At 47.2% G+C, this 26,551-nt stretch overlaps 2 protein-coding genes across 5 annotated transcripts in view; one reads left to right on the forward strand and one right to left on the reverse strand.

The window, feature by feature from the left end:
* The window catches only part of fmnl2a (formin-like 2a), an 88,938-nt gene extending 71,298 nt beyond the window's left edge, over positions 1 to 17,640 (forward strand). Inside the window, exons 16-28 of one of the 3 annotated variants that reach the window (XM_056289098.1) lie at positions 3,072 to 3,196; positions 4,757 to 4,959; positions 5,799 to 6,033; positions 6,685 to 6,753; positions 6,871 to 6,951; positions 7,042 to 7,171; positions 7,868 to 8,031; positions 8,219 to 8,320; positions 8,584 to 8,679; positions 9,210 to 9,333; positions 11,924 to 12,020; positions 12,523 to 14,506; positions 16,110 to 17,640. In XM_056289098.1, the coding sequence (XP_056145073.1) occupies positions 3,072 to 3,196; positions 4,757 to 4,959; positions 5,799 to 6,033; positions 6,685 to 6,753; positions 6,871 to 6,951; positions 7,042 to 7,171; positions 7,868 to 8,031; positions 8,219 to 8,320; positions 8,584 to 8,679; positions 9,210 to 9,333; positions 11,924 to 12,020; position 12,523 (1,427 nt within the window). In that variant the 3' untranslated portion in view covers positions 12,524 to 14,506; positions 16,110 to 17,640. The remainder of the gene's footprint in view (positions 1 to 3,071; positions 3,197 to 4,756; positions 4,960 to 5,798; positions 6,034 to 6,684; positions 6,754 to 6,870; positions 6,952 to 7,041; positions 7,172 to 7,867; positions 8,032 to 8,218; positions 8,321 to 8,583; positions 8,680 to 9,209; positions 9,334 to 11,923; positions 12,021 to 12,522; positions 14,507 to 16,109) is intronic. The other 2 variants (XM_056289097.1, XM_056289096.1) reach the window with 2 other exon arrangements.
* A 1,133-nt stretch (positions 17,641 to 18,773) lies between these two features.
* Positions 18,774 to 26,551, reverse strand: part of prpf40a (PRP40 pre-mRNA processing factor 40 homolog A) — a 33,704-nt gene continuing 25,926 nt past the window's right edge. For both annotated transcript variants that reach the window (XM_056289025.1, XM_056289024.1), the window contains exons 18-27: positions 25,574 to 25,688; positions 25,325 to 25,416; positions 24,960 to 25,076; positions 20,949 to 21,086; positions 20,668 to 20,763; positions 20,483 to 20,569; positions 20,210 to 20,303; positions 20,049 to 20,110; positions 19,783 to 19,938; positions 18,774 to 19,375 (exon numbers count right to left, since the gene is read on the reverse strand). In XM_056289025.1, coding sequence (XP_056145000.1) covers positions 19,286 to 19,375; positions 19,783 to 19,938; positions 20,049 to 20,110; positions 20,210 to 20,303; positions 20,483 to 20,569; positions 20,668 to 20,763; positions 20,949 to 21,086; positions 24,960 to 25,076; positions 25,325 to 25,416; positions 25,574 to 25,688 — 1,047 coding nt within the window. In that variant the 3' untranslated portion in view covers positions 18,774 to 19,285. The remainder of the gene's footprint in view (positions 19,376 to 19,782; positions 19,939 to 20,048; positions 20,111 to 20,209; positions 20,304 to 20,482; positions 20,570 to 20,667; positions 20,764 to 20,948; positions 21,087 to 24,959; positions 25,077 to 25,324; positions 25,417 to 25,573; positions 25,689 to 26,551) is intronic.

Below are 26,551 nucleotides of genomic sequence, written 5' to 3' on the forward strand. Positions count from 1 at the left end.
GCACATTCCACTGTGTGTGTGTGTGTGTGTGTGTGTGTGTGTGTGTGTGTGTGCGCGCGCGCGTGCGCGTGCGTGCGCCTGTCTTTGATTGTATATGTCATTAAGTTGTAAGTCAGTGTTACTCATGCCACAAAATCATTACCATACTATTAAAACTGGACTACTTAAACTTTCAAAAGGAATAGCTTTATTAAGATGTTTTCAGTTTTAATCTTTTTTTGTAATATATCCAAAAAATTATTTTAACTAATTGAAGTAAAACATTTTGGTATCAAAAATTCAATTTTAACTGGTTGAAATGGTAATTGTGAATATCAGGAATTCAGTTGTTGATGTCAGATATTGAGTTGTTTCATAAATTCAGTTTTAATGAGTTAAAAATGCTCTTTGAGGGTGTCCGGGTAGTGTAGCAGTCTATTCCGTTGCCTACCAACACAGGGATCGCCAATTCGAATCCCCCTGTTACCTCCAGCTTGGTTGGGCGTCCCTACAGACACAATTGGCCGTGTCTGTGGGTGGGAAGCCGGATGTGGGCATGTATCCTGGTTGCTGCACTAGCGCCTCCTCTGGTCAGTCGGGGCGCTTGTTCAGGGGGGAGGGGGAACTGGGGGGAATAGCGTGATCCTCCCGCATGCTATGGCCCCCTGGTGAAACTCCTCACTGTCAGGTGAAAAGAAGCGGCTGGTGACTCCACATGTATGGGAGGAGGCATGTGGTAGTCTGCAGCCCTCCCCGGATCAGCAGAAGGGGGTGGAGCAGCGACCGGGACGGCTTGGAAGAGTGGGGTAATTGACCGGATACAATTGGGGAGAAAAAGGGGGGGGGGGGATCCTCCCAAACAAAAAATGCTAGTTGTTGCTCTCAGGAATTTGTAAGTTGTTAAAACACCAGTTGTTGCTCTCAGATAGCATATGGTATATCAACACTTGGCATTTTAACTGGATTATAAACACTGAACTAGATCTAATTGTAATTCAATTTCTGATATGAAAATTGATATTTCAACCAGTAAAAATTGAATGTAATATCAAACGAAAGTGATAAAAAGCTAAAACGATGGGCCATAAACCGGTTGCTGTGAGAGAGGTGAATGTGACAGCGGCAGCTGTCGGGCTTGTTTTGGAAGCATGGATGGTTTCCTGTGTGTTGAGATGTGTTGAGATGTGTTAAGATGTGTCGAGATGTGTTGAGTGTGCATCTGTAAGATGTCCTAATTTCTCTCAAACACTGCCAGTTTCTTAATGATTTCTCTTTGAATTGTTCTCTCTCCCATCCTTCCGCCAACCAGAGGGACCCATCAAACTGTTCTGTAGGTCTTGTCTGTCGTGTGTGGTGTTCGGTTATTTATTTATCTTCTACCATCTTGTTTCCTTCCTTTCCCCACAAGTCTGGAAAATGGTATTTTTAGTCTCTGAATCCCTGTTAAGCACATGGGAACCAGTCCCAAATGAAGAGATGGGCTCGTACATACTCGGCGCTAAAAACTCTCTTGTAGCCATGCGTGAAATTAAACTTTTTGTTGAGCCCATATCCCTGATTGTTATCGAACCTCCCAAAGGTATTTGTGCTTCCGATTTCATTTTTCTTTGCTTCTCCAAAGCACGACCTCTCCAAAACATGGAACCGCACGTTTCATAATGTGCACCGCATGGTCGGGAATTCACTTTTGACATTCTGCTGTTCTTGCCTTTCACATAAAGATTTCCCACAAACCTTCTTGCTGTGACTTTATGACAACAGCACTGAAGATACCGTATTCCAAACTCCTGCATGGTATTCCTTTTCCCACCTCAGTGTGCCTTGTGTGTGTTTGAGAACAGAAATGTGTGCACCAGTGTCTGGCAGCAGTGTCTGGAGGTGTCGGTGGCTGCATGCTGAGACACAGTGACAGGCTGTGGCAGGCAGATGATAGGAATAGATAGGCCGGTGTTGCGCAAGGCTGGAATGCGTCTTGCCACACTGTCCATGCTCTTATCTCCCAGCCCTTGCTGGCACCCTGCCTGCATGGCACTCATCCTACCATGGAAAGGCACAGGGCGCCACCTCAAGATTCCTCTCTGCGTCTTAAACTCAGATGGGGACTGCAACCGGCAATAATCCCGCAGACAAAATACAGTTAGTCATGGTGCCAGGCGGAAAAGCTTCGCCATATGCACCCTTAATATGATCACTGACTGGCAAGCGAATGTGTCTTAAGAAGTTCACACATCCTGTAACAAGTATGTTGGTGGGGATGAATGTCCTCTTTGTTCAATGGCTGATTTTGAAACGGGGATAATGGCAGACTGAGCTCGCTTATGATTTTATTTCTGCTGGTGAAATAAAGTTTGACCAAGCAGCATATTCCCAACCAGAACTACATATGAGAAGTGAAAACGGGGAGGGGCTAGCACAGTTGTGATCTATATTTCATCTTTTAGGCAGCATGGTGGCGCAGTGGTTAGCGCAGTTGCCTCACAGCAAGAAGGTCCTGGGTTCGAGCCCCGGGGTAGTCCAACCTTGATGGGTCATCCTGGGTCGTCCTCTGTGTGGAGTTTACATGTTCTCCCCGTGTCTGCGTGGGTTTCCTCCGGGGGCTCCGGTTTCCTCCCACAGTCCAAAGACATGTAGGTCAGGTGAATTGGCCGTACTAAACTGTCCCTAGGTGTGAATGTGTTGGCCCTGTGATGTACTGGTGGCCTGTCCAGGGTGTCTCCCTGCCTGCTGCCAAATGACTGCTGGGATAGGCTCCAGCATCCCACAACCCTGAGAGCAGGATAAGCGGTTTGGATAATGGATGGATGGGTTTCATCTTTTTCAACGAAGTTTACCATTGCTGCAGAGACCTGCTTGGGTAGCTCTCAGGTGACTATTTTAAAACCAGGTAAGAGAAGAGGAGGGAAAGAATCCAGGATAGCAAATTACACAGACATGGGTCTAGCCACAGAGGAAGCCACCTTCGTATGTGTCACCAGTCCCAGATACCTATCCACCCTTTCACCAGTCTACATGCATGTGTTGTGTCTGTGTGCTTTGTGTGTGCACTCCCAATAGGAGGTGGTGCCGCTCTAACCCCTCTCTCCTTTGTCCAGCTGTCAAGATTAAGAAACCTATCAAGACCAAGTTCCGCATGCCTGTCTTCAACTGGGTGGCCCTGAAACCCAACCAGATCAATGGAACCGTCTTCAATGAGATTGACGATGAGAGGATACTGGAGGTAACAGCCTTACAGTGGTGCAGGACTCTCTCGTGTTCTGTTCATTTCTTAATGCCACTCACTGCACACCTGAGACATCGCCACAGCAGCATTTCTGATACGTCTATTAAGTTAATCCTCATATTGTAACACATACTTTTATGAAAATTGCTTGACGAGATTTAAGCATGTCTGTAATCCTTCACAAAAAGTGGAACACCACACAAGTAACCTGACGGAACAAAATTTTGACAGTTGGGCCTCAGCCACCCATATCATGAACCAGGTCTTTCATCCAACGTAGGTGACGACCATAATCTCAACCCCCTGTCCCTTATCCTAACCTTTGTCCCATTAGCGCAGGAAGTGGGGGGCGGGGGGCTGCAGCTCCCCCTAGTGGTGGGTGCAGCCCCCCAGTAGTGGCAGGTGGCTGTGTAACATCTTAGACCCAACAATATGCCTAACTTTTCCTAACATACAAATGCAAAAAAGGACTGTGTGGAATGTACATGTTTAATAACAAAGTGAGTAAACACTCCATTCCAAATCTGCTACACACGCACCTTACAAACAAAACAATGACTCATACTGCAGCGACCGGGAGAGGCGGTCGCTCTGACTGTCGGCGGTTCTGCGCTGGGGGAGCGCAATGGCTGATGGGACTGTTAATGTTAGATTTAAAATTGTGTTGTAATGATGTGGTGTTCATGTTGTGGTTATTCTTGTGTTGTTGTTTTGGGGGTTCAAGACCGTTTACTGACTAAGTGACTGTAGGACCGTGACTGGGACTGATGTCACCACTTGGGCTTGGGGGGTTGTTACGGTGTTGTCAGTTCTGGTCCGTTCTGGCCGGTGTGAGTAAAAGAGACTCCCGGGGTGGTGCGTTGCGCGGGGCACGGGAGTTGTGATTAAAAAGAGATGTCTGCCTCTCGACTCGCTCTTCCACGCCGGCTCACCACAATACTCGTGGTTTTAGTTGGCAGCCCCCCTACTTAAAACATCTTCCTACACACCTGCTTTGTCCGTGTCCCGTATTCGTCGGTACATGCATGTATGGACGATTACAGGACGAATACATGTATACTTACACGCACACGTGTGTGTGTGTTTGTGTGTATATATGCATGCATCTATCTATCTATCTATCTATCTATCTATCTATCTATCTATCTATCTATCTATCTATCTATCTATCTATTCATCTATCTATATATGCATGCATATATTGTCTATCTATCTGTCTATCTATATATATGCATGCATATATCTATCTATCTATATATATGCATGCATCTATTCATGCATTCTTTAATACATGCATATGTTCATACATGCATTTATTTATGTTTGATTATTGAATTATAATTCAATAATCAAATAATTTGAATATGAATAATAATTTGAAATAAATAAAATCATTTGGCACCATAAGCAGAGTTCATATTTACACACTGTCCTAAGGTAAATGTTGGTCGTTTTTCTTCTCCCTGTTTGATTTGCTCTCATGTGAGTAACCCTCACTAACATGTGCTCTATGAGTAAAGTCTTGAGTTGCTGATTGAGATCGCTGTAATCTTCCAGGACTTGAATGTCGATGAGTTTGAGGAGATGTTCAAGACGAAGGCCCAGGGCCCGGCGATTGATGTGACCATGAGCAAGCAGAAAGTCATTCAGAAGGGGCACAACAAGGTGGCCCTGCTTGACTCCAACAGAGCCAAGAACCTCGCTATCACGCTGAGGAAGGTGGGCAAGACGCCAGAGGAGATCTGCAGGGCCATTCACATGTAAGAGTTTTCAGAAGAGAAGCCCTCACCCCAGTTTGTGTTCTTACCTGCTTTTCCCCATCCTTGTCTCAGGAATGTGGTAGTGCTTACTTGATGGGTATCTGTATGTTTTTTCATGTATGTGCTGATGCAAAATCCCAAAATGTCCTGATTTATAAGAACGACAGGCAGACTGTCAGTCTTTGAGCGATCGTTTTAAGACAACAAATCACTGAAGAAGTAACTTACTACCCAGTAAGTCCAGTATAGAGCAGGTTTCGTTGAAGACTTTCAAATGGTGTATATCCCATTTTAAAATGAAACTGTTTTAAAAAAACAAGCAAAGGGGGCATCTTGGTGGCGTGGCGGTCTATTCCGTTGCCTACCAACACGGGGATTGCTGGTTCAAATCCCCGTGTTACCTCCGGCTTGGTCAGGCGTCCCCTACAGACACAATCGGCTGTGTCTGCGGTTGGGAAGCCGGATGTGGGTATGTGTCCTGGTCGCTGCACTAGCGCCTCCTCTGGTCGGTTGGGGCACCTGTTCAGGGGGGAGGGGGAACTGGGGGGAATAGCGTGATCCTCCCATGCACTATGTCCCCCTGGTGAAACTCCTCACTGTCAGGTGAAAAGAAGCGGCTGGTGACTCCACATGTATGGGAGGAGGCATGTGGTAGTCTGCAGCCCTCCCCGGATCAGCAGAGGGGGTGGAGCAGCGACCGGGACAGCTCGGAAGAGTGGGGTAATTGGCCAAGTACAATTGGGGAGAAAGGGAGGGAATCAAAAAACAAACAAAAACATTTTGTTAACCTCAATCAGTAATGACCACTGCCTTCCCATTCACTTCCACCTGCCACGTAGTTTTGACTTGCGCACCCTGCCGGTGGACTTTGTGGAGTGTCTGATGCGCTTCCAGCCCACGGAGAATGAGGTAAAGGTCCTGCGGCAGTTTGAGAAGGAGCGCAAGCCCCTGGAGAGCCTGACGGATGAGGATCGCTTCATGTTGCAGTTCAGCAAGATCGAGCGGCTCATGCAGAAAATGACCATCATGGCCTTCATCGGCAACTTCTCTGAGAGCGTGCAGATGCTGACACCGGTGAGAGCCAGGATCCCCGTGTTTGCTCAAAACAGACATGAAGTTTGGGAAATGCATTGGGGTGGTGGGCGGTTGCCTTGGTTTTTTTTTTTTCAACTTTTGGTTGAAACCCAGGGTGCACGGTGGCACAGTGGTTAGTGCAGTTGCCTCAGCAAGAAGGTCCTGGGTTCGAGCCCCGGGGTAGTCCAACCTTGGGGGTCGTCCTGCATCATCCTCTGTGTGGAGTTTGCATGTTCTCCCCGTGTCTGTGTGGGTTTCCTCCGGGTGCTCTGGTTTCCTCCCACAGTCCAAAGACATGTAGGTCAGGTGACTAGGCCGTACTAAGTTGTTCCTAGGTGTGTGTGTGTGTGTGTGTGTGTGTGTGTGTGTGTGTGTGTGTGTGTGTGTGTGTGTGTGTGTGTGTGAGAGAGCCCTGTGATGGCCTGGTGGCCTGTCCAGGGTGTCTCCCCGCCTGGTGCCCAATGACTGCTGGGATAGACTCCAGTGTTCCCGCGACCCTGAGAGCAGGATAAGCGGTTTGGATGATGGATGGATGGATGGATGGATGGCACCATTTCAAAGCTCAGTGATGTTTAAACATGATTACATGCTCTTAGTTTTGAGCCGCCCCCTTGATGGTAGTTAACGATGATACTTCCTGTTTCTCCACAGCAACTACATGCAGTCATCGCAGCATCTGTGTCCATCAAATCATCTCAGAAGCTCAAGAAAATCCTGGAGGTAAGTCTGCCATCATTTACAGATTTGATGCAAAGGCAAATAGTGCACATTACTAAATGGTTTGATTGCACACTTTCTTTTTAATGGCTTTTTTATTCTATCCTTTTTGTCTTCCAGATTATTTTGGCGCTCGGAAACTACATGAACAGCAGCAAAAGAGGAGCAGTGTACGGTTTCAAGCTACAAAGTTTAGACCTGGTGAGTTGCTTCCTCCTGATGTTAAACTAGCAGCCTTCACCTTATGAAATTCTCTTACCCATATTTCTCACCCCCTTCAATTCCTCCCAGCTACTCGATACCAAGTCGACAGACCGTAAGATGACGTTGCTGCACTACATAGCTAACGTGGTGAAGGAGAAATACCAGCAGGTGTCGCTCTTCTACAATGAGCTGCACTATGTGGAGAAGGCAGCTGCGGGTAAGTTCTACATTTAATTTGTATTTGTTTTTGTTTTTTTCTCCCCAGTTGTACCTGTCCAGTAACCCCGCTCTTCTGAGCCGTCCTGGTCGCTGTTCCATCCTCTCTGCTGATCCGGGGAGGGCTGCAGACTACCACATGCCTCCTCCCATACATGTGGAGTCACCAGCCGCTTCTTTTCACCTGACAGTGAGGAGTTTCACCAGGGGGACATAGTGCATGGGAGGATCACGTTATTCCCCCCAGTCCCCCCCCCCCCCGAACAGGCGCCCCTAGCGACCAGAGGAGGTGCTAGTGCAGCGACCAGGACACATACTCACATTCGGCTTCCCACCGGCAGACACGGCCAATTGTGTCTGTAGGGACGCCCGACCAAGCCGGAGGTAACACGGGGATTCAAACCGCAGATCCCCGTGTCGGTGGGCAACGGAATAGACCGCCACGCTACCCAGATTCCTTAATTTATATTTGTTGTGAATTTGTTTGTGAATGTGAGGTGTCAGTATGTATTGCTTATTTTCAACAGTGCGTGTCACTGTACCATGGAATTTACCGGAGCGTGTCACAAAGACAAGTTTCTGTACATGGGCCTTTTTTACATGACCACCAATGTGCTGCTGGCTCTATCTTTTCTACATGTGTGTGCGATCTTACGAGTGTGAGTTCACGTGTTACCTGGCACGCGTTTGTTTACAGTGTCACTGGAGAATGTTCTGTTGGACGTTAAGGAGCTGCAGAGAGGCATGGAGCTGACCAAGAGGGAGTACAGCTTGCACGGCCACAACACCATGCTGAAAGACTTTATCACACACAACGAGAGCAAACTGAAAAAGCTTCAGGATGATGCCAAGATTGCCCAGGTAACCTTGTTGCCCAGGTAACCTTGCTCCTCTGATGGATCCCTCATGATCTCCTGTCGGTTAATGGTTTAAACTTGCATTGTTTTATAACCTAATTTGAACGTTATCCAAAATACTGTGCTACTGAGTGAGGTACTTTATCTGCTGTTAAGGGATTTGCTAGAAACACTTCACGTGTCTTTCACAGGACGCCTTCGACGAGGCGGTGAAGTTCTTCGGGGAGAATTCCAAAACCACTCCTCCTTCGGTTTTCTTCCCCGTGTTTGTGCGATTTGTCAAGGCCTACAGGGTAAGTTGAATAGTCACCTCTCGAACCCATTCACATTAACCTAGTAGACACGCGCACACACACAAACACACCATATACTCGCATAAATATACACCTGGCCAGCCCATAGTATGTCAGCCTGGCTTATATCAACATAAACTCCCAGCAGCCTCTGGGGAGGGTCAAGCCAAGGCTATTAGAAGGACTCTGTGAGTGAAACGCTCTGTTTCGTGTGTGTGTGTTTGCGCGTGTGCACGTGTGTGTGTGTGTGTTTCAACCCCTAGCAAGCGGAGGAGGACAACGAGCAGAGGAAGAGGCAAGAGCAAATGTTAATGGAGAAACTTCTGGAGCAGGAGGCCATGATGGAGGAGGACCAGAAGGTATGCCTCCCCTCCCCCCTTCACCTTCCCACCTCTCCTCTTTCACCCCACCCTCCTCATCCCTTCCCCCACCCTCCTTTTATCCTCATCTGCCCCCTTCCTTTTCCTCACCCTCCTTTCTAGGGCAGGAGGCTGGAGTGGATAAAGCCAGTCAGGAGGTGAGCTAGCTCCCCTTTCCTCCCCTCCCCTCCCCTCAGACTCCTAATGGCTGGATAAGCTGTGTGCTGACTGCCTGCTGGTTGTAATTATTTTGGGTTCTGTAGCCTGACGCCCTGCTGGGTCACATCACATCAACTCAGGATCGGCAGTTAGCACTACTTAAATGGTTCAGTTAAAACACACACACACACACACACACACAGAGTGCACAAAGGCTGTGTGTATTAACTGCTTAACAGCACATGAACAAATAACAGGTGAGAGAATCCTGTTCTGGTAAGATTACATGCTGTCAGGATACAAGCATGACTGTCAGTAATACTAGTCAGTGGACAGTAAATGACTTGGTGTGTGTGTGTCACCCGGCCCAGTCTCCGTCCCATAAGAACAAGCGGCAGCAGCAGGAATTGATCCAGGAGCTCAGGAAGAAGCAGGTGAAGGACAGTCGCCATGTCTATGAAGGCAAAGATGGAGCGATTGAGGACATCATCACGGGTAAACTCATCTGGGCCTGGCTTCAGTCCACCAGTACACACATGCACATGCACGCACGCACACACACACACACATACACATGCACAGGACACTGCATGCAGGTCCTTGCTCTGTATTCAGTCATAACACAGGATTCTAAACCGACTAACATAAGTGCACTGATTTCTTTCATAATTCAGCTGTCGTAGTGTTTTCAGTCTGAGGTGGTGCTTAACACACCTCAAGTACAAACGTGCACTGAAACCCAGCTAACAGCTCTCCCTCTGGGGCAGGTGCAGTGTGTGATGGTCATCGCTGTATGCTGCTGTCTGCTTGTCGGTGCTTTGTAACGGCAGCTGTGCAGATGGGCCGGGCTGTTAACTATAATGGAGCATGAACTGATTCGTATCGCTAAACCGCGTGGTCTCAACTTCCTGCCGCACACCCCTCACTCAGCAAGGAAAGGGAACATGACATCTTTTATTTACCGAGAAACAATGAAAACTGCCTTGGGGTGTGGTAAATGTGTAAATGGCGGGAGACACTCCAGGCTATCAAAATGAAACTTCAGCCAGCAGCACTTCCAGGTCTTTACACAGAACACCGTTATATTCTAACTGACAGGGCCAGAAAGACCGTGTACTAATACTTTAACCAAATTAGTCTTACAACTACAGTGGAAGAGCTTTAGTCAGGATTGTGGCTGCGCCGCAGTCCTATGAACAGAGCACAATCTGCGAGAAGATCATTTCATATCTGGAATTTTGCTTTAGAAGAGTTTGCAGACGTTGGCCATGCTCCAGATGCTTTTGTTGGGTATTTGCTAAATGCTAACCAGCGCTAAACCCTGTAGCAGTCTGCTTTCTCATACTGTGTTTGTCTTGTCTTGTCTTTGGCTGTTGTCCCTGTTGTTCTCAATGCAGTGCTGAAGACGGTGCCCTTTACCGCCCGCACCGCCAAGCGCGGCTCTCGGTTCTTCTGCGAGCCCGCCCTCAATGAGGAGTACCATTACTAAGCTTATAGAACTCTCTCTCTTCTGAAAGGTTGCTGGAACACACCGTTCTCCTCTCTCTCCCCCCCCCCCCCCCTCTATCTCTCACCCTCTCACTCTGTTTTTACCAACGTGTGCTCCCTCACTCCATTAAAAGGTCTCACACTCACGGGTGTCTGAATGGGCCCTGTCCAGCCCCGTCACGGTGGTTGAGACAGCCGTGTCTGCTGGTGTGTGTGTGTGTGTGTGTGTGTGTGTTTCCTTCCTTCCCTCTAAGCATGTTGAGGTGATGGGGTAACGGTTCTCTCTGTCCCACCTGCATGAAGTGTGACTCCAGTTCTGCTCATGTATCTTCATCATGTGTATTATCAACCACAGCAAACCATAAAGTCACAGAGGGGACCGTCTCCAATGTCACTCTTCACTCCACTGAACCGAACCAAGATCAAGATGAAGGATTTATGGCTGTTCAATGTTTACAAATTGGCCGAAGGGCGCCCTCTAGTGCCAGGAAAGTAAATAACACAATTTAGGTCCAAAGCTGTGTGCTGCTTAACGCCGTCACCAGAAATTTATCATTTTGGCACAGCAGTTTGTGATAGTAGATTAAAGACTCAGGTCTGTTTCTAGTCGTGGCTACGTTACCATCTACATATACACAACTACTCCAGATGAACACAATCACTGATGTCTGATATTTGTTATTACGTGTGTGCCTGTGGCATTATATCTTGCTCTTGTGCGTCAATGAAATTGTCCATGAATACTGTGTTTGTGTGTTCATAATCACATATTGAGGGATTTTTGCATGCCAGTTGCTCCCCCCCTCCCCACTCTGCATCCCTGTCCTCCCAGTCCACTTTGCCTTGCGCTTGGCTCTGCCACCAGCTGATAGAGAACCTTGAGAAACAACTTGCTGTGAACCGGCACGCTTGACAAAGTGGTATTCACTAACATGCTGCATGTGTGTGAATGTGTGTATAGATGTGTGGATTTTCCAGCACTCGTCTTCTACGCTGCGTGTTGCTCTCAGTGTGTGCCACTAACAGCAGCCATGTCTCCTGACTGAACCTACACCTGCTGAGTGGCGGGCCGCTAAACACAAAACAAAGAGACGGGAACTCAGTGGTGACCTGGCTGTGTGCATGCTTTGGTTGTTTTTTGGTGAAAGTGTCACTGAACATTAACCCCTCTGTGGTCTTGTGGGATTACGTGTTGATTTCTCTTAAATAATAGTGCTTCCGTACTCCCAAGTTTGAGACCGGCTCTTCTCTGTCCTGCTGGCAGCCACTCTGTAGAGCAGCTTGGATCTAGAAACACAGAGAGAAAAAAGAAAAGCTTTGATCCTCCACCCTTCCTGCTATCCTCCTCTACGCCGGCTGTATCAGTTAACAGCCTCCTGCTCCGTCACCTCCTGTGCCCTTGTCTGTGCCCTTGTCTGTGCTGCGCTCCGGCCTGGCCTCAGCAGCCTCCTTCCATTTGACCCCCCTCTTTTGTAACCCGCTTCGCTCACATGGCGCTCCCCGACCCAATGCCACTGTGTGAAACGTAAGGGTGACGTGCCCCGATCACCCTGCCCCATCTCCCCTTTTAACCTCCATTTTGTCTTCTCTTCATCAGCCCTAAAGAAGAATAATATTACTAAATTTCCCAATGTCTACTCGAGGGTAAGGAACTCCTCCAGTAGCACCCCTGTGGTGGATGTGTCCCAAACCTGGCAAGCATCTTTTAGTTCCTTCCTCCTTGTCTTGCTGTCAGTTATGTAGTGACCGACTTGGTCGACCTCTCCTTCTGTCTGTCTACCCTTCTCCATCATCATCATCACTTTCATCATTGAAATATTGCATGTCTGTTGATCAGAAATTATAATTCCAAATGTTGTCATAACTTCCTTCACCTTTCCAACTTCTGTTTATGTTTAACACTTGTTAACATATAAACCATTTCTTTGGGGTCGGATGCCTGTCAGTTTCACATGAGGCAGCATTCTAGTAGTTTCCCAGATCAACTGACCGAGAGGTCTGCAAACCCAAACCCCGTCAGGGCTTTTCTGTGGCCTAGCTCAGCTCAGGAGGGTTTTTTTGTCTGTGTAGAATTCAGGCTGCTTTTGATGACTGGCTGCCAGCCTGTGAGCTCTCCAAATGGCCTTGACAAAATGACTGACAGCTCTTTTATTCCGATCCCTCCACCCCCTCCCTCCCTCCCTCCCTCCCTCCCAGATCTGAGGAATCAGCCTTACAGGCGAGCAGATGCGGTGCGGAGGAGTGTCCGGAGGCGCTTTGATGATCAGAACTTGCGGCCGCTGAACAACGCGGAAGTGGTCATGTGACATGTGATGTGACGAGGGAGCAGTGCATGTGCTGGGGAGAGGAGAGGACTGGCGGTTACATGGGGGAGAGAAAGCGAGTGGAAGATGATGTACGAGAGGCAAAGGACGTCACGTGAAGGGAGATGAGCGTAGTAGCAGCCAGAGACGAGCTTGTATGTAAACACAGTGTGATGTCATGCCCCGTCTGTGTGGTAGCAGGTTCTCACGATGAAGGACTGGGGGTGGTGTAGGAGACGGAGGGCTCTGAAAGGACTGGGGGTGGTGTAGGAGACGGAGGGCTCTGAAAGGTCGACTTTAAGAAACCTTAGACAAGCCAAGTGCCTGATCTTCATTATTTTGTGTTTTGATCTGATTCCGCGTCATCCTCTTGTTGTTTGATGACTGTCTGTTTTTTGTTTGTATTTTATTGCCGTCTGTCAATTCGAGCAATACAACTGACCAGGCTTTACCCGCAAGATAGATTCCTGTGATGTATACAACTGGACACAGCAGCAGAGAGATCTTCCTGAAATACACAGAATGTCTGGGCGGGACGCGCTCCCTCCGCTGTTGCAGATAGTCCACATTCCAGCGCCGCCGCCGCCATTCCTCCGTGAGACAGACGTGTGCCCGACCAGTGCTTTAAAACTCACATCTCGATAGCTTTTTTATGACTCTATGAAAAGGGCTTGATGGACTCGTCATAGGGGACAGATTTAGTTTTTGCTAAATCTAGTCGAGACTAAAGCAGTGATCCAAAAAAAAACTGAGGCGTTTGCATGAGGTGGAGGTCCTCCACAAAAACCACACCCCAGCTGAAGAAATGATTTTCAGATGCACAGACTAAGAGAAGTGGAGAAAGTGGTTTGAGAAATGAAACCAGGCTACTGTAACTTGGTGCATAAGGCCTCTGCTAGTGTATAACGACCCCTTATTCAGCAGTGGACCCCGCATAGCTCCTCATCCATAGAACCAGTCTGTCACATGCCGTCCCTAACAACCGCTTCATCAGTCTGGTTGCTAAGAGCATAATAATAATAACCATGTCTCGATGCTGCTCAGTAACCCAGGTAACAGCATCACAGAAGGTTGAGTCAGTTCATCTGGACACACCGTTTACTGACAGACACGTCTTTTCACTCAGCCGAGAGACCTCTTCAGTCTCACCTGACCACAGATACCCCCACCCTAATAAACAATACAGTGACTGCAGGTGTCCCCACCCTAATAAACAATACAGTGACTGCAGGTGTCCCCACCCTAATAAACAATACAGTGACTGCAGGTGTCCCCACCCTTATAAACAATACAGTGACTGCGGGTGTCCCCACCCTTATAAACAATACAGTGACTGCGGGTGTCCCACCCTTATAAACAATACAGTGACTGCAGGTGTCCCCACCCTTATAAACAATACAGTGACTGCAGGTGTCCCCACCCTTATAAACAATACAGTGACTGCAGGTGTCCCCACCCTTATAAACAATACAGTGACTGCAGGTGTCCCCACCCTTATAAACAATACAGTGACTGCAGGTGTCCCCACCCTTATAAACAATACAGTGACTGCAGGTGTCCCCACCCTTATAAACAATACAGTGACTGTAGGTACCCCACCCTTATAAACAATACAGTGACTGCGGGTGTCCCCACCCTTATAAACAATACAGTGACTGTGGGTGTCCCCACCCTTATAAACAATACAGTGACTGCAGGTGTCCCCACCCTTATAAACAATACAGTGACTGCAGGTGTCCCCACCCTAATAAACAATACAGTGACTGCAGGTGTCCCCACCCTTATAAACAATACAGTGACTGCGGGTGTCCCCACCCTTATAAACAATACAGTGACTGCGGGTGTCCCCACCCTTATAAACAATACAGTGACTGCAGGTGTCCCCACCCTAATAAACAATACAGTGGCTGCGGGTGTCCCCACCCTTATACACAATACAGTGACTGCGGGTGTCCCCACCCTTATAAACAATACAGTGACTGCAGATGTCCCCACCCTAATAAACAATACAGTGGCTGCAGGTGTCCCCACCCTTATAAACAATACAGTGACTGCAGGTACCCCACCCTTATAAACAATACAGTGACTGCAGGTGACCCCACCCTTATACACAATACAGTGGCTGCAGGTGTCCCCACCCTTATAAACAATACAGTGACTGCAGGTACCCCACCCTTATACACAATACAGTGACTGCAGGTGTCCCCACCCTTATAAACAATACACTGACTGCAGGTGTGCCCACCCTTATAAACAATACAGTGACTGCAGGTACCCCACCCTTATACACAATACAGTGGCTGCAGGTGTCCCCACCCTTATACACAATACAGTGGCTGCAGGTGTCCCCACCCTTATAAACAATACACTGACTGCAGGTGTGCCCACCCTAATAAACAATACAGTGACTGCAGGTACCCCACCCTTATAAACAATACACTGACTGCAGATGTCCCCACCCTAATAAACAATACAGTGACTGCAGGTACCCCACCCTTATAAACAATACAGTGACTGCAGGTGTCCCCACCCTAATAAACAATACAGTGGCTGCAGGTGTGCCCACCCTTATAAACAATACAGTGACTGCAGGTACCCCACCCTTATAAACAATACAGTGGCTGCAGGTACCCCACCCTTATAAACAATACAGTGACTGCAGGTACCCCCACCCTTATAAACAATACAGTGACTGCAGGTACCCCACCCTTATAAACAATACAGTGGCTGCAGGTACCCCACCCTTATAAACAATACAGTGACTGCAGGTACCCCACCCTTATAAACAATACAGTGACTGCAGGTACCCCCACCCTTATAAACAATACAGTGGCTGCAGGTGTCCCCACCCTTATAAACAATACACTGACTGCAGGTGTCCCCACCCTTATAAACAATACAGTGACTGCAGGTGTCCCCACCCTTATAAACAATACAGTGACTGCAGGTGTCCCCACCCTTATAAACAATACAGTGACTGCAGGTGTCCCCACCCTTATAAACAATACAGTGACTGCGGGTGTCCCCACCCTAATAAACAATACAGTGACTGCAGGTACCCCACCCTTATAAACAATACAGTGGCTGCAGGTACCCCACCCTTATAAACAATACAGTGACTGCAGGTACCCCCACCCTTATAAACAATACAGTGACTGCAGGTACCCCACCCTTATAAACAATACAGTGGCTGCAGGTACCCCACCCTTATAAACAATACAGTGACTGCAGGTACCCCACCCTTATAAACAATACAGTGACTGCAGGTACCCCCACCCTTATAAACAATACAGTGGCTGCAGGTGTCCCCACCCTTATAAACAATACACTGACTGCAGGTGTCCCCACCCTTATAAACAATACAGTGACTGCAGGTGTCCCCACCCTTATACACAATACAGTGACTGCAGGTACCCCACCCTTATAAACAATACAGTGACTGCAGGTACCCCACCCTTATAAACAATACAGTGACTGCAGGTACCCCACCCTTATAAACAATACAGCTGCATAAGCAACAACCAGTTTCATGTGCCGATATGGGTGTGACCATTCGCTACAGCTTCAGTGTGTACTTGTTGACAGAGGACTTGGGAATGTTTGCAATCGCAGCATTGTTGGATGGGGGGTAAGAGTACATCTGTCTCAGCCATATTCATATGAAAGTGGTCGTTGGTTTCGGTCGTTATGCGTCTGTCACCATCTTCCAATGCTGTGATTGCAACAATCCTGAATCCTCGGTGCCCACTGTAACTCTACTTAATGGCCACACCCATGTCTGCATATGAAACTGATCGATGGCGTGGGGCGTTATGCAGATGTATTGTTGATAAGGGTCATTTCCGGCTACCACTTTCTGGTACCACCTTTGTCGAGGTTCCAAAAACACTGGAGCGGTACCGGAATCGATGCAGACCGGCTACACTGAGGGGTTCTGTTACGGTGATGGAAAACGACACGAGCTGAGCCCGTACCATGTAGTGGGAAAGGGGCATTAGATGATGAAACGTACCCGTCCCGGTGAACCGACTCACCTGCTGTGAGCGTAGTCAGACTTGCATTAACGCTGTAGACACCACGAGAAGCCACGAGGGGGCGCTGATGAGCCCATCGTTTAAAACACAAGAGACTGGATCAGTTTTTTAACGCTGAAAACTGCAGTGCTACTCAGAATCCAGCGACCGTGTGTGTCTACTCATGTATTGTAATTTTGTTGTATAGTATTTAACCACTGACATGGTTTTGTTTCAGCGGTTGCTCATGGTCTGTTGCTCGTGGTCTGTATGTGACAACACGTAGGTCATTCAAGACAGCACAACAACGTACACAACACGAAAAGAAAAACAAAAGTTTTCTAAATGTACAGATATTTTGCTACAGTACTTTTTTACACTTAATAAATCCACTACATCACCAGAAGGTTACTATTGTACATATTGTTTAAACGAAGCTGGCAGCGCCTTGTGCGACGTGGTGTGAATGTTGTTTTAACTTATACTTTTGTTTCCATTCTGCATATTTAATGAGCCAAAAACGACCATTAACTCAAGACTTCAGTGAGCTGATGAAACCGGGCCAAAACCGGGCCAAGGGTCACGCCATGTTTCCTAGGGTGTCACAAAGCAACCCCCGAGCCAGCCACCACACACACACACACACACACACACACAAAAAGCTGTGTGTGTTTGTGTGTGCAAAGAGCTGTGGTCTGACTTCACATGAACACGAGAGAGGTGTGTTGAGGGTTGGTCCTGCTGGCGGAGGTGTTCTGTTGCTTTGTGACCCAGCCTGTTTCCTGGACCGGGACTTTCTCCACGATAGCGCGTGCTGCCATTCTTCTCTTCTCATTCCTCTGTACTGACGCCATGTGGCTGACTGGATAATACTGGCATGTGTTTTGTTGTACCAGAAATGTATTTTAGGCATCGTGTGCTTACCACAAGCTACTTAAAATAACTTTTTATTAGATGATCTGAGATTTCCAATGATTATGATCAAATAAACTATTTACATTGACTTTTGAATAGAGAATTTTTGTTCATTTTTCCTCTCCCCGCCTGCCGCCCAGTGACTGCTGGGATGGCTCCAGCATCCCCGCCACCCTGCGAGCAGGAGAAGCGGTTTGGATGACGGATGGATGGATGTTCTTCATAATGTCAGACATAACAGTGCAGCAATAGAAAGGGGTTTTGACACTCCTGCCTCTTCCTCAGCCCTCCCCAACTACAACCGGAGCCGCCTTAAGGAAAATGACAGCGTCTTCATCGTGAACACACTTGAAGACCCCGGTCAGTTGTGCTGGGACACTGACGACGTTCTGCATCATTTTAAGGCCTCTTATTCAACATGACGTCAGTATTTCAGCTTTGAAATGTTCAACATTTCTGGATACAGTAAGAGATTTTACTGTCTTGGTGAGTTTATTAAACACAATATCCCTGCGTTTGATAGCAAGACTCACATGATCTCTGGGGAAACGTCTGCACCCACCCAAGTGAACGGAGGTTGTCTGACTGATGGTAAGAGACTAGCTTGTTTTATTCACCATCCATCCATCATCCAAACCGCTTATCCTGCTCTCGGGATGCTGGAGTCTATATCCCAGCAGTCATTGGGCAGCAGGCGGGGAGCCACACTGGACAGGCCGTCAGGCCATCACAGGGCCAACACACACACACACACACACACACACCTAGGGACAATTCAGTACGGCCGATTCACCTGACCTACATGTGTCTTTGGACTGTGGGGGAAACCCACACAGACACGGGGAGAACCCCAAGGTTGGACTACCCCGGGGCTCGAACCCAGGACCTTCTTGCTGTGAGGCGACTGCGCTAACCACTGCGTCGCCCGTTTTATTCACTAACCTTAAGTCATTCCGATGCAGAAGGTCCGCTGGAGAGTGAAGACGGTCTAGAAGACGGAGAGGCTGACAAGAGAAAAAGATTCGGCTTGACACAACTTTAGTATCGGAGTGCACATCTCGCTCTGCAGGCACCTACCCAAAATAAGAAATTTGATGTTTAGTGTCAACCCAAGAAGAAACTGTGCTGGTACCCTTTTGTGCCGTTTCAGCATCGTTTGATCAGAACCTTACTGGATGGCTAAATTACCAGCTTGGAGACAAGGTCCTTGAAAAAAAAAGTATTTTATTACGTGTACAGAACAGACGCGCCATTCAAACGCTTATGCAATCAGGCCGGCATTAAGCTGCAAATCAAATACTCCCCAGTAGTCCTGGGGCTGTAGATCGTTCCAAGTGGACAACTGTCTGCTCACGAAAAGGTTACTAGAGATGACAGGCTCTGCAAGACAATCGTTTTGGATGGGATAAAGATATGCTTTCAATTCAACAAATTTATTAGCAAATTAAAACATATACAACTACAGTTAACTAAAAAACATACCTAAGCATAAACAAGGCAACAAACGGGCAATGTGACACGACCATAGCTGCATCCTTCCGCCTATCAAGGTAACCGCTGGCCAAGGACGCGTCTGAACTCGTTACAAAACGTTCTGAAAAGTAACCGAGGAAGGAGTCTCACAGTCTGACCGTGGCATTTGTGTCGAGAGTAGTCAGATAAGAATGGAGGGGAATGCATGTTCACAGAAGTGGAACAGTGAAGACATGGGGGGGCGCGGTGGGGTGGTTAAGGTGCATCCAGCTGCTCCAGTAAAGTCCTCCTCCTCTTCTCCAGCTCTCCTTCACTCAGCTCGCTGCCCGACGTGTCCCATCCACCCTGGTGACGACAGAACAGCAGAAATTAGCAGCGGAAGTGGCCAAACAGGAAACCCCCCCCCCCTCAAAAAAGGGGGTTTGCTTTGTTTTTACAGGCCATGCAGAAGCTGGTGAATCTCATAGTACACCAAACAATTTAGGTATTTTACCAGTGGACGACAGTTCATCATTTCAAGGTTCTCTGTGAACAAAACAAAGTGGCCAGTAGAAGAAACACTCAGCTGCCACTACAGAGTTGATTTCCCACGGCGGCAGTACGAATAACGTCAAGTAAACCTAACAACCGGTTTGAGTTAACAGTTAAAAAAAGATCCCCGTCAACTTTAGAATCCAAGTCATGGTCAAAAACAAAGTCGCCATAAGCTCAGCTGGATCGAGTTCAGTGCCCGGAAGAAAAAGTGGACCAACCTCCTCTTTGGCAGCTTTCCTTTTAGGAGACTTCTGTTTGGAGTCGGAGTGAGTTTTCCCCCGCGACTTGTCATTCTCTTTATCTTTTTCCTGGTCCTTTTCACGCTTTCCATCCCGCTCCCTTCCTTTCTTTTCTCCTTCTGACTCAGGAGAGGCCTGAAGGGGAGAAGGCAGGGTCAGGGTACACGCTTCTCAAAAAAAAAGAAAAGAAAAAAAAGACAAAACACGGTTGAGAAACACACTCTTATACCAGCCTGTGCACTTACAGACTTGTGGCGTCTCTTCTTGCCCTTCTTCTTATGCTTCTTGGTCTTCTTATAACTTCTCTCTGGTTGGCGGTGAGAAGAAACAGGTCAGAGGCTGCCACTGAACTGGTTTTGCCCTTCAGTAAGTTAATACATCCACTGTGGCTGGAAAAGCCACTTACCTGACTCTCCACTGGAGGAGCGCTCAGACGGGGACTTGGACCGGGATCTCTTGCTCTTTTTTTGGTGATAGTCATCATCCTCAGACTCCGAGCCCTGCCAAGAGATCAAGCAGACCACTGGGAAATTGGCCAATCTAAAGTTGTGACACTAGTATACCACTGGAAGAATGACTATCAGAGGGTCTTATAGAGGACGACTGGTTATCTGCCTGTTGCATCTCAGTAAAATGCAGGCATAAAGAAAGGGGGCATTAATGGGGGAGGACCACTAACCGATCGAGAGCGGGATCGCTTCCTGTGGTGCTTTTTGGACTTCTTTGAGTGTTTCTTTGTCTTGGAGTGATGATGCTGGCATTCATGCTGTTAAATAAAAATACAGTGTAAATAAAAACACACTGTAAATGAAGATTAAGATTGAAAAATGACTGTAGTTTGAGATCATGGCAAAAAAGGCGTACCTCCAAGACATGCATGAAGTCTTTGAATATCCTTTTTCTCTCTGACTCAAGAGTCACGTCTTCAAAGGCCGATTCCTTAAGGAATCTTTCTCGAACCTGAAACCCCCCATAACAACAGTCAAACTGAGGAACTACAGGTAAGAAAAAAGTCTTCACATTTAAGATGTACAACCCACTGACAGCTTTGTGTTTGTTACACTGAAGAATAAGGCGATATGTGCCAGCAGAAAGCAAAACAGAAGTTGCTAAACTATAGGGACAGAAAGTTGATGAGGACGTACGCCTTCCCATGATGCTTCTGGCTCCAGTGGCGGTGTGGCCTGCTTCAGCATGCTCTTGAAGGCTGCCTCTTTCCTTTTCATCTTCCTCGCCTCCTCCTTCTCTCGCTCCCTTTCTCTGGCCTCAGCCTTCTCCAGTAACTACACACAAAGTGGTGAGATTGAGCTCCATATCAAGCCAAGGTACAATTTTACAAGCACAGCTAGGTGTTTAATGTTGCCTTTGACATATCAAGTGTCAGGTGGGGTTTTGGGAGGGGCGGGAGTTTGATAAGACTAACAGCCAATCATGACCAAGCATCTGTAGAAGAATGTGGACACTGGCTAGTTTCAGTTTGGTGATAGAAGATCATCATCTTCTCTCAATCTTGTGCACCATTCATCAGAAATCTTTTTAGTACATGGCTGCGGGTGCAAGGTGACATAATTTTAAAAAATGTATTTTTCAGAAGAAAAAACAAAAGCAAAAATATTTTTTGTGAATTTCAAAACCTAGTGTTAAATATATGTAAATTAAGTGCAGATAAAAGCTCTAACCATGAAAATACATTTTTCTTTTCACGAGACCTTTAAAAACATGACATTAAAATCGGTTTAAAACAACAAGACACCTGCAGTCTTAAAATAGGCGACGGCGTCCATGTATGTGCAGTTCTCGTTCTCTCTTCCTGGTGTGTCTTTGTGTGTATGCTGATGTGATTTAATTGGTTGGCCGCACACACTTCACCACAGACGGGCAGTCTATTAAATGTATTTATATGAGGGTGCTAACCCAGCCAGCGAGGACACACATTCTTAGTGCCGGTCCCAAGCCCGGATAAATGGGGAGGGTTGCGTCAGGAAGGGCATCCAGCGTAAAATCTTTGCCAAATCAAATATGCGGATCATAAATCAGATTTCCATACCGGATCGGTCGAGGCCCGGGTTACCAACGACCACCACCGGTACTGTTGACCAGCAGGGTGCCGGTGGAAACTATGCTACTGTTGGGCAAAGGAGAAGGAGAGGGGGAAGGCATGTCCAGAGGCAGCAGGAGAAGAGGAAGGGTAGGAGTATGGAGGTGAGAGTCAGAACTTTGAATGTTGGCACTATTGACTGGTAAAGGGAGAGAGCTGGCTGATACGATGGAGAGAAGGAAGGTAGGTATACTGTGTGTGCAAGAGACAAGGTGGAAGGGGAGTAAGGCCAGGAGTATCGGAGATGGGTTCAAACTCTTCTACCATGGTGCGAATGGGAGGAGAAATGGGGTAGGGGTCATTCTGAAGGAAGAGTATGTCAAGAGTGTGCTGGAGGTGAAGACAGTGTCAGACAGAGTGATGAGTATGAAGCTGGAAATTGAAGGTGTATTGCTGAATGTTATCAGCACATATGCCCCGCAAGTTGGGTGTGAGATGGAAGAGAAAGAAGAATTCTGGAGTGAGTTGGATGACGTGGTGGAGAGGGTACCCAAGGAGGGGAGAGTGGTGATTGGAGCAGACTTCAATGGACATGTTGGTGAAGGGAACAGAGGGGATGAGGAGGTATGGAGTCAAGGAGAGAAATGTGGAAGGACAGATGGTGGTGGATTTTGTGAAAAGGATGGAAATGGCTGTGGTGAATACATATTTCAAGAAGAGGGAGGAACACAGGGTGACGTACAAGAGTGGAGGAAAGTGCACACAGGTGGACTATATCTCATGTAGGAGGCACAATCTGAAAGGGATTGGAGACTGCAAGGTGGTGACAGGGGAGAACGTAGCTAGGCAGCATCGGATGGTGGTCTGTAGGATGACTTTGGAAGCCAAGAAGAGGAAGAGAGTGAAAGCAGAACCGAAGATCAAATGGTGGAAGTTGAAAAAGGAAGACTGTTGTGTGGAGTTACGAGAGAAGTTAAGAAAGGAACTGGGTGGTAGTGTGGAGTTGCCGGATGACTGGGCAACCACTGCAAAAATAATGAGGGAGACAGCTAGGAAGGTACTTAGTGTATCACCTGGACAGAGGAAGGAAGACAAGGAGACTTGGTGGTGGAATGAGGAAGTACAGCAAATTATACAGAGGAAGAGGTTGGCAAAGAAGAAGTGGGATAGTAAGAGAGATGAAGAAAGTAGACAGGAGTACAAGGAGAGACAGCGTAAAGCGAAGACAGAGGCGGCAAAGGCAAGAGAAAAGGCGTATGGTGAGTTGTATGACAGGTTAGACACTAAGGAAGGAGAAAAGGACTAGTACCGATTGGCTAGACAGAGGGACCAAGCTGGGAAGGAGGTGCAGCAGGTTAGGGTGATCAGGGATAGAGATGGAAATGTGCTGACAAGTGAGGAGAGTGTGCCGAGAAGGTGGAAGGAGTACTTTGAGGGGCTGATGAATGAAGAAAATGAGAGAGAAGGTTAGATGATGTGGGGAGAGTGAATCAGGAAGTGCAGAGGATTAGCAAGGAGGAACTGAGGGCAGCTATGAAGAGGACGAAGAGTGGAAAGGCAGTTGGTTCAGATGACATACCTGTGGAGGCATGGAGATGTTTAGGAGAGATGGCAGTGGGGTTTTTAACTAGATTGTTAAACACAATCTTATCCAAAGGAATTGATTCGAGTGCAACTGGACTTGGTATATATATATATATATATATATATATATATATATATATATATATAGAGAGAGAGAGAGAGAGAGAGAGAGAGAGAGAGAGAGAGAGAGAGAAGTCCAGTTGCACTCGATTCAATTCCTTTGGATAACCATGACCTGGATGAATGAGAACATTCACAGACATGTTAACACAATCTTGGAAAGTGAGAGGATGCTGAGGAGAGGAGAAGAAGCAGGAGTCTCCGTGGACTATGATGTTCACAGATAACATTGTGACGTGTAGTGAGAGTAGGGTGCAGGTGGAGGAGAGCCTGGAGAGGTGGAGGTATGCACTGGAGAGAAGAGGAATGAAAGTCAGAAGGAGCAAGACGGAATATCTATGCATGAATGAGCGGGAGGACAGTGGAATGGTGAGGACGCAAGGAGTGGAAGTGATGACGGTGTAGGAGTTTAAATACCTGGGGTCAACGGTCCAAAGTAACGGGGAGTGCAGAAGAAGAGAGTGCAGGCAGGGTGGAGTGGGTGGAGAAGAGTTTCAGGAGTGATTTGTGACAGAAGGGTACCAGCAAGAGTTAAAGGGAAGGTTTACAAGATGGTTGTGAGACCAGCCATGTTGTATGGTTTGGAGACAGTGGCCCTGATGAAAAGACAGGAGGTGGAGCTGGAGGTGACAGAGATGAAGATGATAAGATTTTCACTGGGAGTGATGAAGAAGGACAGGATTAGGAACGAGTATATTAGAGGGACAGCTCAGGTTGGACGGTTTGGAGACAAAGCAAGAGAGGCAAGATGGAGATGGTTTGGACATGTGTGGAGGAGAGATGCTGAGTATATTGGGAGAAGGATGCTGAATATGGAGCTGCCAGGGAAGAGGAGAAGAGGAAGGCCAAAGAGGAGGTTTATGGATGTGGTGAGGGAGGACATGCAGGTGGCTGGTGGGACAGAGGAAGATGCAGAGGACAGGAAGAGATGGAAACGGATGATCCGCTGTGGCGACCCCTAACGGGAGCAGCTGAAAGTAGTAGTAGTAGTTAAGAGGGTGGTGACAATTTTACAATAATGACAGAGTCATGCTAAATTTTAAGTACAACAATACAAAACACCTAATGATAGAATGATGTTCACCTACTTTTAACTTTCAACCCCCCCCCAAAAAAAGAAGAATAGCAACTTAAGGCCTAAAACAGCAGATTTAACAGATGCACTTATTGGTAGAGTTTATGCCTGTTATCATTGTCTGCTACTTCAAACATTACCTAGATATCAGTTAACACCTCAAAGAATGTCAAGTGTTTCTGAGCCCTTTAAAGGTGGCCAAGTCATTCATATCGAACTCTTAGCAAATGTTCTCCTTAAGCAGACCACTGTTTGTGACTGTCTTTCCCATCAGGGACCTACAGGGTAAAGATAAAGCTAGTAGTAACATGGACTGGTGTGCTGAACAGAAGGTCTTACGCTGTTGAAGGCCAGCTTGATGTTGCCTGCATCCAGCGTGGTGGCTCTCTTATCTGAACTGATGACTGAGCCAAAGTCCTCAAAGCTGGTGTTGACCTCAACCAAGAAGCCTTTGTCCTGAGGAAAGAGACAGAAATGAGAGGAAGCGAGAGGAAAAGAGCATACGACATGAGATGCCATACAGAGAGACCACTATTACATACAAACTTTTCACAACAGCCACTTAGATGCGCCACACATGAAAGGGGTAACATTTATAAGATATAGTTGTACTCTGAGGTACACCTATATCTTATATACTCAAGACCTAAAATATCCAGTTGTGCAATCTTCACCAGGCAAAACAGGTTCACATGAGAAGTCACCTTGAGGATGTCTTTGATGATCCGCTTTTCGTCGTGGTAACGGGCCTTCAAGTCCTCCACATAGAATTTGAAAAGGTCCAGGGGGGTGGAACCTGCACCAACAGATCCCATAAATTGGCAAGGATCAATACAGGATAGGACCCGAACAAATCATAAATGAAAGCAAAACAGCATTTAAATTAACATAAGCACCCTGAGTCCATGGGGGCATTGTGCTCAGAGTCACATGTGCCGTGGCCGCTGTCCTACCTGGCTGGCCCAGCATGTTGGCGAAGCGGATGTCGGCGCTTACGGTCGGGTACATCTCCATCCAGGCAGACATGGAGTGGAGCTGACCGTGGTCATGTAGCTCATCCAGAAATTTCTGTATAGAAAGCCATGAAACAAAGCAGTAGTTCAGCAGAGTCACTGACATCACTGAGTAATGGTCACCAAACAAGGAACCCCAAGTGAATATTCAATCAGAACGTGCCTTGAATATTTGGGTACTCATTTTGAATGTGCCAGTTAATTTTTTCCACACCATAGAACTGAAAAAAAGAAAAACTTCAACCTTCCTAAGATGGTGAATATCTCTATAGTCTGGAGCCAGCACAAACTTCAATATTTTCATTGCAGTGTAAAAAAAAATAAAAAATCTAAATTTAACTTCACTATAAGGTCTCTTTGGGAAGAAGAATTGGGAGAGGAGATCTCAGAATATCCATCCATCCACTTTCCGAACCGCTTATCCTGCTCTCAGGGTCACGGGGATGCTGGAGCGTATCCCAGCAGTCATTGGGTGGCAGGCAGGGAGACACCCTGGACAGGCCGCCAGACTATCACACAGGGCCGACATACACACACACACCCACACACATTCATACCTAGGGACAATTTAGTACGGCCGATTCACCTGACTTACATGTCTTTGGACTGTGGGAGGAAACTGGAGCACCCAGAGGAAACCCACGCAGACGTGGGAAGAACATGCAAACTCCACACAGGACGACCCCCAAAGTTGGACTACCCCGGGGCTCGAACCCAGGACCTTATTACTGTGAGGCGGCCGCGCTAACCACTGCAGCACCGTGCCGCCCGATCTCAGAACATTTGGGGGGATATTTTGAGAAAGGTACACACCTCATATGTATACGCTAAACATGGTCTGATTCAGTGTAAAATTGTTCACCACACTCATTGGACCAATGTTGGACTTTCAAAATGTACGATAACGTTGATTCTATA

Source organism: Lampris incognitus, chromosome 11 (genome assembly GCF_029633865.1).
Source record: "Lampris incognitus isolate fLamInc1 chromosome 11, fLamInc1.hap2, whole genome shotgun sequence".
NCBI classification, from domain to species: domain Eukaryota; kingdom Metazoa; phylum Chordata; class Actinopteri; order Lampriformes; family Lampridae; genus Lampris; species Lampris incognitus.